General features: G+C 38.4%; 1 protein-coding gene across 2 annotated transcripts; it reads left to right on the top strand.

Annotated features, from left to right (window-relative positions):
• The first annotated feature begins 2,204 nt into the window (after positions 1 to 2,204).
• Positions 2,205 to 7,269, top strand: LOC122064611 (probable mannitol dehydrogenase). 2 transcript variants are annotated; one of them, XM_042628334.1, is made up of 5 exons: positions 2,206 to 2,417; positions 2,746 to 2,859; positions 4,175 to 4,688; positions 5,502 to 5,655; positions 6,980 to 7,269. In XM_042628334.1, the coding sequence occupies exons 1-5, from the start codon at positions 2,320 to 2,322 to the stop codon at positions 7,180 to 7,182; spliced, it is 1,083 nt and encodes a 360-aa protein (XP_042484268.1). In that variant the 5' UTR covers positions 2,206 to 2,319; the 3' UTR covers positions 7,183 to 7,269. The 2 variants fall into 2 exon arrangements, with proteins under 2 accessions (XP_042484269.1, XP_042484268.1); XM_042628335.1 differs by lacking the exon at positions 2,746 to 2,859 and having other exon boundaries at positions 2,205 to 2,417.
• Positions 7,270 to 9,829: the final 2,560 nt, after the last annotated feature.

The following is a 9,829-nucleotide window of genomic DNA, read 5'->3' as shown; positions in this document are numbered from 1 at the left end:
TTTTAAAAAGAGCTAAAGTATAAGGAGTACTCACCCCCTTAATTAGAGGCCAGGCAAAAAATGTTCAAGTTACCCATTCATGCCGCTAACAACCCCCACAAGGTTCCTAAACATCTTAGGCCCGTCCTGATTTAAACTGCTGGCACACAAGAATTAAAAGAAAAATAAACACTGTTTTCACAAAATGGGCTTAAAACATTAGATTGTATCAACCTGAGTTGGGTTAGCCTAAAAAGTATTTTAGGTAAAGAATCAACTCAAAGAGTTACAAAACAGTGGTAGTTTGTAAGCCCATTACCCATAGATTAAAACCATTCAAACTTTAAAATACATCTAGGCCCATTTGGGCTTTGTAACTTTCAGAACATTAAGTTAAAAAAATATCAGGCCTATATGGACTTAGAAACTTAAAATAATTAAGTTAAAACATATTAGGCCCAAGAGATGCGTATCGTATATGCATAAAACCCAATCCACAAGCCAATACAAATTTAAAAAAAAAAAATATATATATATATATATATATATATGACTTAATTAAAGGGCAATAGAGATATTAAATATATAGGTTTCTGAAACCCTATCTAATCTTTCTCTTTCTACTAGTCGTACCTACAACTTCTTTGTAGATTTTTTTTTTTTACTTAACATAACATTCACTGTTTCTGTGAACAGTGATCATTATTCACATGAACAGTATCGCACTGTTCCTATTTTGGTTCGTTTTTCAATTTAAAGAAAAAAAATCAAAACCAATTCTGATATTTTATCTTATTAGTTAGAGAATCTAATAAACTAAAAAAAAAAAATTAATACTTTAACTTATGTTAAAATTCATAAACAAAATAAAGCATTGTTTGTTATCTATTAGATTTTTTTTTTTTTTTTTTTTTTAATGAAAGTCTTGGATCAAATGCAATGCAATTCACGATTAAAACAATTGAAAGCCCCCCATCGGTTGGGAGGCTCTGATACCACTGAAAGACGGTAAGCGATTCGGAGGTCGGCCATTCAACAAACATTACTGGAGGGATGTAGATCATTACTTGAAATTCTACAAGTGCAGAGCCTCCACGTGATCTTAGACCTTTCACAGTGAGTCCTTCCCGCACGTACAACTTTATTTTCCCTTGGATCCAAGCTCCTCTATAATAGTTAGGGTTTTTATAAAACCCTAATCATCATACTCAATCACTCAAAGAGGAAAGAGGGAGATGGAAGAGGCCATTCTAGAGAAGTGAGAGAACCATGAGCACTATGTTCTAATATCTATCCCACGTTGTTTTGGTTAGTCAACTCTAATTTATTAATTAATCAGAATCCCCTATTAGTTAGTGTCATAGAAACATTCAACTAAGTAATGAACCTTCTATTCAGAGCTAACAATTAAACCAAAACAAATTTATCATAAAAGATAAGATCAAATTTATTAGGAAAATAAATAATATAAAATTCTTTTTTTCCAAACATGCTCATCCGCCATGACAAAGTTTTCTGTTATTTTTTTCTTTCCTTTTCTACTGCACGACTCTTTTTTGGTTGTTCATGGCGTTCTTCAGCAAAATGGAAGATGAAGGAGAAGAGAGGAGAGGAAGGAGGGAGAAGAAGAAGAAAAGGGGGAAAACCTTTCGCTTTCTACCAAATTCGGTTTTCCTGCTCTGTCTCTCATTCGACTGTCCATGTGTCGCAATCCAAGAGCGTCTCCACTAGCCTCCGCCAAATTCTCTCCCCGTTTAGATTTCGATCCCCATGTAACCTACCCTAGTCCCTAGTTGAACGCCTATAAGCCAGCATTTATGATATTTTCATCAAAAAGGAAAAAAATAAAAGATATATATATATATATATATGGGGCATTAATTTCTATATATACATCCATCAAGCAGTTAGTTTTTTTTTTTGTAATAAAAAAAAATGATGCTTCGATAGTGAGCATGCCAAGACTCGAACCCACAACCAGCCGATTCAAACGATGATGAATTGAGGGTGGAAAGTTGAACTGATTTGAAGTCTTAATCTTGTCTAGGCATGCCGCCTTCCCCTACATTAACATGAAATCTGGTACAACCCAATCAAATCCAAAAAGAAAAAAAATATTCTCAAATGAAATCTGGTAAAATCCGATCAAATCCAAAAAAATCTCTCTCTCTCTCTCGCTTGTGCGTGGCCTTAAATCCTCTTGAAATATGGTAAACCCAACAACTTACCGGGTCCAGACCCAAACCCAAAACGCCCGTCTCTCTCTCTCTCTCTCTCTCTCTCTCTCTCAAAAGCAGAAAAAAGTACTTGGTTTCGTTACCCCAGGAAGGACTAGAGAAAATGTCGAAATCAGCAGAAGAAGTTCACCCAACAAAGGCTTTCGGATTGGCAGCAAGAGATTCCTCTGGCGTACTCTCTCCTTTCAAATTTTCCCGAAGGTTAGTTTCTCCTCCACCCTAATATTGCTTCTTCCCCACTACTCCAGATTGTTGAACTTAGACAGCTCTGTCATTCTCACTTTTACTGTCCATTTTTTTTTTTTGATAGATAATTATACGGTGTATTAAAATGATGAAAGAAATTACACTGGAAGACAACCCTTAAGAACCCTATCCGGGACTGACAAGAGAGGGGAAGGGACCCCTACAACGGCAGGACATGCCCGGCCAATCCTTTTTTAAAACTTCTACTTCTCTATTAGAGAGAGGAAAGCATTAACTGATCAATATATATGATAGGCGAGTGATGTTTTTGAATTGTACTCAGGGTTACCGGTGATGAAGATGTGAGATTCAAGGTGTTGTTCTGTGGAGTTTGTCACTCAGACCTTCACAGCGTTAAGAACGACTGGGGCTTCTCTAGGTACCCTTTAGTGCCTGGGTATGACTCACTCTCTCTCTCTCTCGCTCTCTCTCTATGTGCAATCTGACTGTACCAAGCACTAATCCAAGCACTACTGATGATGGTATCCAATCCTTTTCCTTACTTTTGGAAAAAAAAAAGGGTAATTTTTATGCAGAAACCTTGGATGGTTTGTAACCTGCCCTCTCGATATTAGGGGTCTTGAGATCTGTTAGAATGGCTTACCAAGAAAAAAATTTGTTGGAATGACCTATGGGAGGGTGGCAATTTTGTCCTCTTTATGTCCTGAATGCCATACGGCCCATACATAAAAGCTTCCTTTTCTTATAAAGCCATATACATACTTATAGCACACGCAGGAAAAATTAGACAATTTAAAAAAAAAATTGGTACTCTTTTGTCAATCTATACCTCCCCTCCATCATCTTACAGGAGGAATGAAAATTCATCCTCCACGTTGGCCTAGTCCATTGCCATGCACTGTTTTAGTTATTAGAATCGTATGTGCTGCAACCGATACTGATACTAGATTGACATGATATAGGTGAAATGGCTAAGAACTCTATGTTTTATACGTAGAAATTGGACTTTTGATCCCATATCGGCCGACTGATACTAGCAACACCACATTAGATAGATCTCCATCGACTCCGGTTGAATCTCCATTCAAATAATTTGGGAATCAACTAAAATCATTCAGAATCTGTTAGACTTGCTTGGATTTGGTCAAGGTACTTTTTTTTTGGGGGGTCAAAATCAGATGAAATTAAAGTCAGGTTCAGCCAATTCCAGTTCAAATCCAACAATTCAACCAATCTGATTCTGATATTTTAAACCTTCCAATGGATTCCAATGACAGTAATGTGTGTGGGTTCTTCTATCGCATAAACCTCTTTATGCTTACAAGACCAGGGGAAAATCTTAGAGAAGTATCCGTGGTAGATTTGTTAATGGGAAAGTGTTCCCATGGCTCCTGCATATGCACAAGGGCCAATGGAATCCCATGAGAAAACATCAACTATCTAGACTATGGTGAGAACCATTTTCATACTGTCTGATCCACACAGATGGAATTTGCCTTAAAATTTGTTTTTGAATAGATTCTGTTAAACCAGACCTGTACGAGGACCTGACCGCTCTCAACTATCTACTAGGGATTCATTTTGTATTTAGCCCCCCCTCCCAATGTGTCTAGGCACAGGGCTACGTTTTCCCACAAAAGCCACTGTTCCTTAATTAATATATTTGGAATCAGTGGCACTGATCAATTGGTTGACGCTGTCACTAAGATTATAATATAGTCTATTCTTTTATACATAATATATATGTACAGGCACGAGATTGTGGGTGTAGTAACAGAGGTTGGATGCAAGGTAAAGAAATTCAAAGTAGGGGATAAAGTGGGTGTTGGATGTATGGTTGGAGCTTGTCATTCCTGTGATAACTGCAACAACGATCTTGAGAACTACTGCCCCAAACTCATCTTCACCTACAACGCGACTTACCATGATGGGACTCGCACCTTCGGGGGTTACTCTGATGTGATGGTCGCTAATGAACGCTATATCGTCTTAATGCCGGAAAATCTTCCCCTAGATGCTGCCGCGCCCCTATTGTGTGCTGGGATCACTGTGTACAGCCCTATGATATATTATGGACTTTGCAAACCTAACCTGCATTTGGGTGTGGTAGGGCTTGGTGGGCTTGGTCATGTGGCTGTGAAATTTGGCAAGGCTTTTGGAATGAAGGTAACTGTGATCAGCACCTCCCCAAGCAAGGAAAAGGAAGCCACTGAACATCTTGGCGCCGACTCGTTTCTAATCAGCCGTAATTCAGGCCAGATGCAGGTACTTCTTTTCCCTTTTTTATTATTACGGCAGAGGATGAGGGAGTTTGGATCAGGTCCTCATACGAGAATGGTTCTCATATGGTGCTTGGTCAGTGCTTGGAAACCACTCAATCTCTTTCTTCTTACAACATACTGAGAGATTTGAATGTATTCCAGGTGTGGATCAGGTTGGGGAGTCTAGATCAGGTTCTCATGCAAGAACCATTTTGATTGTGCCCAACTGATACACACATAGAATCCACTTGTTCTATCGCTTCTTACAACATATTTTCACATTAAGCGGATTCTGTGTGTGGATCAGACATCCTCTAGTAGCTCAATCAATAGAAGGACTGGGTTAAAAAGAGTATGAAGGCCATTTTAAAAACAGAAACAAAAGAGAATGACACAGACCGGAGATCCCCGCAGCATGCCTAATATTTTCCTTTATTATTATCACGTCTTAACTTTGAAATCCAGGCTGGCCTTCAAAATTTTTAGCCAAATAGTACACCCCACCGACAGGTGTTGGTGAAGGTAATAATTTGTTTACTGAGTGGGTATGTCACTTGGCAAATTTGATGGGTCAAGCCCTCATATCCTGGTCAGAGTCGTCAGACAAATAAGTGGGTCATGCTGTACTCAAGCTCTTACCCAAAAATAAAAAAAAAAACGTTATTGAGGGTCCCATTGTTAATTGGGCAACGGTTTCCCGAATATCCTTTGTGGAAAAGTTTTTTCTATATTATGCTGGTCTTACACATGAGGTTCAACCATTGGATAGGTAGAACAGAATTTGACATCCAACTATGCTGCCATTTGTATTATGTAGGCTGCCATGGGTACAATGGATGGAATCATTGACACAGTCTCTTCTGTTCACCCTTTGCTGCCGTTAATTGGTTTGTTGAAATGTAACGGGAAGCTCATCATGGTTGGTGCACCTGAGAAGCCGCTTGAGCTACCGATTTTCCCTTTCCTCTCGGGTGAGTATAGAATCACTAGCTAGATATTTGTTTATTTGAAACTTTAAATGATTAATTATGTTATTGGGTTCAGTAAATCGTCAACTTGTGGGTTAACTGACTCTATACGCCTGATTACTGAAAAAATATTCATAAAAATCAAAAGAATGTCTTTAAAAATCTAAAGGGTAGAGGTTTTGTGTACGGCCTTGCATGGTACACGTGAGGTACCATGTCATTGGATGAGGTGATAAATCATGTATTATACATGATCATATCCATCGATTAGGTGCATGACCATGCACAGAACCTTTTGCCAAAAAATAGATCAACTTATGATCAACTTGACCAAGTCATATCAACTTTGTCACATGAGAGGTATACTAAAAAATTCACTATCCAGCCAAGTTGAGTCTAATGCTGAATTTTTGTGAGTTTCAATTTTTTTGGGTTGGACTAGGGTTTAGGTTTCAACTATAGTGCGACCATTCCCGCATATCAAATATCCTTTTACCACGTGAACAGTTGATGTGGCTATTTTAACAGTTGCTAGATGGAGAGACTAAGGTCTTGATAAATTAGGGGTGTCAATTTGTGGCCCGAACCGGGTAAACCGACCGGGACCGAACGTTTAAAGACCGGCCCGGCCCGGACCGTTTATTAAACGTGTCGGGCTTGAGCCCGGCCCGTTTATAAATGGTCGGTCTCGGTTTTGCTACTTGAACCGTCGGGCGCCCGACCGAGACCGACCGAATAACGCCCGACCGAGACCGGCCTATTGTGCACCGACTTGGCCCGACCCTTTAATGATTGTAGAATACCTATTTTACCCCCCAAATTAAAGAATAAAAACTAAAAAGTAAAGACATGTTCACATTTTAAATAATGGTTATATTTTGTATCATTTATTGATTTATTGTCATTTTTTTGGGCTTGCATAAGTGGGCCGGAATATAATAGCACATTTTAAAGAGGGCCCGTTTAAAAACCGGTTAAAGCCCGTTTAACATTAAACATATCCGTAGCCCGGTTAAGGCTCGATTAAAGCCTGATTAAGGTGGCCCGATTATAACCCGAGACCGACCGACTGAATATAAAGTGTACCATGCCCTCAATAACTAAGCCCGATTAGTTAAATGGGCGGACACGGTGTAGCCTTTGAAAGTCTTCAAGCCCGATTAAGCCCGACCGAAACCGAACCGGCCCGACCGGTTGACACCCCTATGATAAATCACGTGTCAAATTTCAAGGTCTAATTTATTATTTATACTCCCAAGTTTTTCAACATAATATCTCGATTTATGTTAAGTAAACATTGTGGTTTGTTCTTTGTTGCTCCATACAGGAAGGAAGGTTATAGCTGGAAGTTTGATGGGAGGAATGAAGGAAACCCAAGAGATGATTGATTTTGCTGGAAAGCACAATATTACAGCAAACATTGAGGTTATTCCAATGGACTATGTGAACACTGCAATGGAGCGTCTCGCTAGGGCTGATGTCAAATACCGATTTGTCATCGACGTTGGGAATACCTTGACTATTGCATAGAAAACAGAGCTATCCGAATTATGAATAAATAGAAATAATAAGACCTGGAAAAATAGTAAAATTTTGTTTTAGAAGGTTGGATTCTTATATTGTTATTGGTACGTACCTCACCGTCAAGATTTTGCTTTGCAACCCGTGTTAGGTAGGGTTGGTTTTCAATTCTTGGGTAATTGGGTAGCATGGGTAGCATAAGCCCTAAGGTTACATCCTTTTGAACCCTAACCTAGAAAGGGTCAATTTTGGGTCAAGGGTCTGAACCATTCCAGATCGATTCAATTGGGCAGTACTGAATCAGGTTGGTAGATGGCCTGATATACATTCCGCTGTTATACTGAGTATTGCAACCTCAATACCTCATACAATAGAGGGAGAAAGGTGGGGAGAGATGGGGGCCAGTCACATCTCAACTATCTTAACGTTCAGCCACCGATGAAAGAAAACTTTGTCCTATCTCATATAGGTGAGTTTTCCTATGACCATTGATCAGTTTAGTAAGGCTTCTCTATGCAGCCTAGCCTTTTTTTGTACAATGTCAAAGGACCCTTTCTCACAGGATACTTTTTCCCTTCGATAGCTAGATATCATTTAACTTGTTTGTTTGGAAATTTCTCGAAAACTTGATATAGAATCTTCTCTCCACCAGAACTATAGGGCAAGTATACTCATTACTAAACTTGTTGAAGAGATGACATGCCAACTTTTGGGTCTAAGTTATACAATATGGCTCCCCATATTAGGACATCTTAATCATGTACTTTGGTACTTGAAAAAACCACCCTATAGCTATCGAAGTTGAAATGCCCAGCTAGGAATCCAATTTACAACGTTACTTCAACTCACCATCCAACTATTCTAGTATGCCCATTGGTAATATCCTTATGCCTTGTTAAAAAAAAATCTTATTATTGAGGTGGAATGAATATTGCTGCTTTCAGCCCCATAAAAATCTCCTAATGTTATGCATCGGATCAGTTAGGTGCCGGGTAGGCGAAGGGTGGGGCATTGAAACCAAAAAAATGAATGTTCAGCTCTGAAGTCAAAAGGATTCACCATATAGGGATTACAACACTATAGAGGTGAGAGAGAGAGGAATATGTATCGGTAATTTCATTTTAAAAAGCGATTTCTATCATTCAACTGGCATAATCAATCTTATTCAAGAAGACGTTAGACTCACTTTCTTTTGAGCCAAACAAGATTTTCCGGATGGGATTTGAAGCATCCTCTCGAGGTTAGAAAGAAAATTTAGCGCACAACCACTCGATGCCAACTCGTCACTCACGTGACAGGTAAGGAATGATAGTAACTCATTCGACACAGAATCGCTTTGCAAATTCAAAAGCACCCTATGTGGATATAATATACTTTTGGGTGAAAATTGTCACCCCCAACTTATCCAGAATGTCGCAATAGGTCAAGGCAACTTCCAAATCCCCGATTACAACATCATCATCGAGAAATCCATCCTAACGTGAACCAAATGACAAGGGAAAAAAATTGTTGCATATTGGTTGTCCTTGTTGTCAACCTTGACCACGTGTCAACGATGAGGTGGTTAGAAGTGATGTCATGGTTGTGTATGATCACTGAGTTATCTTAGTAGTGCTCATAAATGTGTCACACATCGCATGTGTGAAAGTAGAAGTAGTGTATGAAAGATGTCCCTTCATTAAAAGAGAAGAAATCATTGTTTTATACAATGACAGCACATTTGATGGTATTTTCGAAAATCTAGATGAAAGATTTAGAAAAAGACATGTGCATGTAAGTTGCATATTCTTGATCTCTGAGTCTATCACAATTGAAATCACATCGATCAGATATCAGAATAAATAGATATGATACAATCTTCAGGCCAACGTGTAAGCCGAAAAAGGCAATATCTTACACATTAATTATATTCAATCTCATTTTTGAGTTTTATGCATTACATATGGGTTGAAGGTATAAACATAATAAATGTAGTTCTTTGAGTCCTCTATCCGTAGAAAAAATAATCGGGACAATCAGAGTTCGGAAGAGAGATGATTTTTTTTGTATGATCGCTCTGAAAAAGAGTCAACAATTTCTCATGATGGGTTTAGTTCACATGACTTCGAGCTGAATTTTGAGATATTTTGAAGACAAATTAGAGGATATTTCTACCAAAGTTGTAGATATTTGAGTCTACTTTTATAAGAAATAAGAATTGACTCATTTAGAGTTATATATAAAACGTTATGACTCCCATACGGAGGTAAGGTCAATCTACCAGAGTAGATTTGTTCTGAATCAGGTGGTTAGACCTACATGATTTTGGGGCTTTTGTTGGATCTTCTTAAGTGGATTTTAGGGATTTCTTTCATAACTTCTTGAAGAACAAAAAGAAGGAAATAACTATGAGAGAGAAGAGGAGAAAAGAGAAGAAGAAGCCAAGTATTTGTGTGCTCTCATGCCTAAATCTTGAGAAAAAAAATTTGTTTGAAGATTTTTGTATATTGAATGCTTTGATACCATCACCACCAAGCTTTAGAAGCCATTAAAGACAACATTGAAGGTTGGAAAGGGGTTTTGGAGTTCATCAAAGATAAATAAGCTTCTCATGTGTGATAGAAGAAGAAGAAAGACCACTATCTTCAACTCTTAAAGGTTTCAAGATTCTTCATCA

This window comes from Macadamia integrifolia, unplaced genomic scaffold (assembly GCF_013358625.1).
Source record: "Macadamia integrifolia cultivar HAES 741 unplaced genomic scaffold, SCU_Mint_v3 scaffold1695, whole genome shotgun sequence".
Classification (NCBI taxonomy): domain Eukaryota; kingdom Viridiplantae; phylum Streptophyta; class Magnoliopsida; order Proteales; family Proteaceae; genus Macadamia; species Macadamia integrifolia.
The sequence above is the reverse complement of the archived record's forward strand: the minus strand, read 5'-3'. Positions and strand labels throughout refer to the sequence as shown.

Bases quoted from the DNA above. Each gene is read 5' to 3' on its own strand.
- LOC122064611 (XM_042628334.1), top strand. From the start codon at position 2,320: ATGTCGAAATCAGCAGAAGAAGTTCACCCAACAAAGGCTTTCGGATTG. The intron at 2,418-2,745 runs GTTAGTTTCTCC...AATTGTACTCAG, and splicing joins CCTTTCAAATTTTCCCGAAG to GGTTACCGGTGATGAAGATG. The intron at 2,860-4,174 runs GTATGACTCACT...ATATATGTACAG, and splicing joins AGGTACCCTTTAGTGCCTGG to GCACGAGATTGTGGGTGTAG.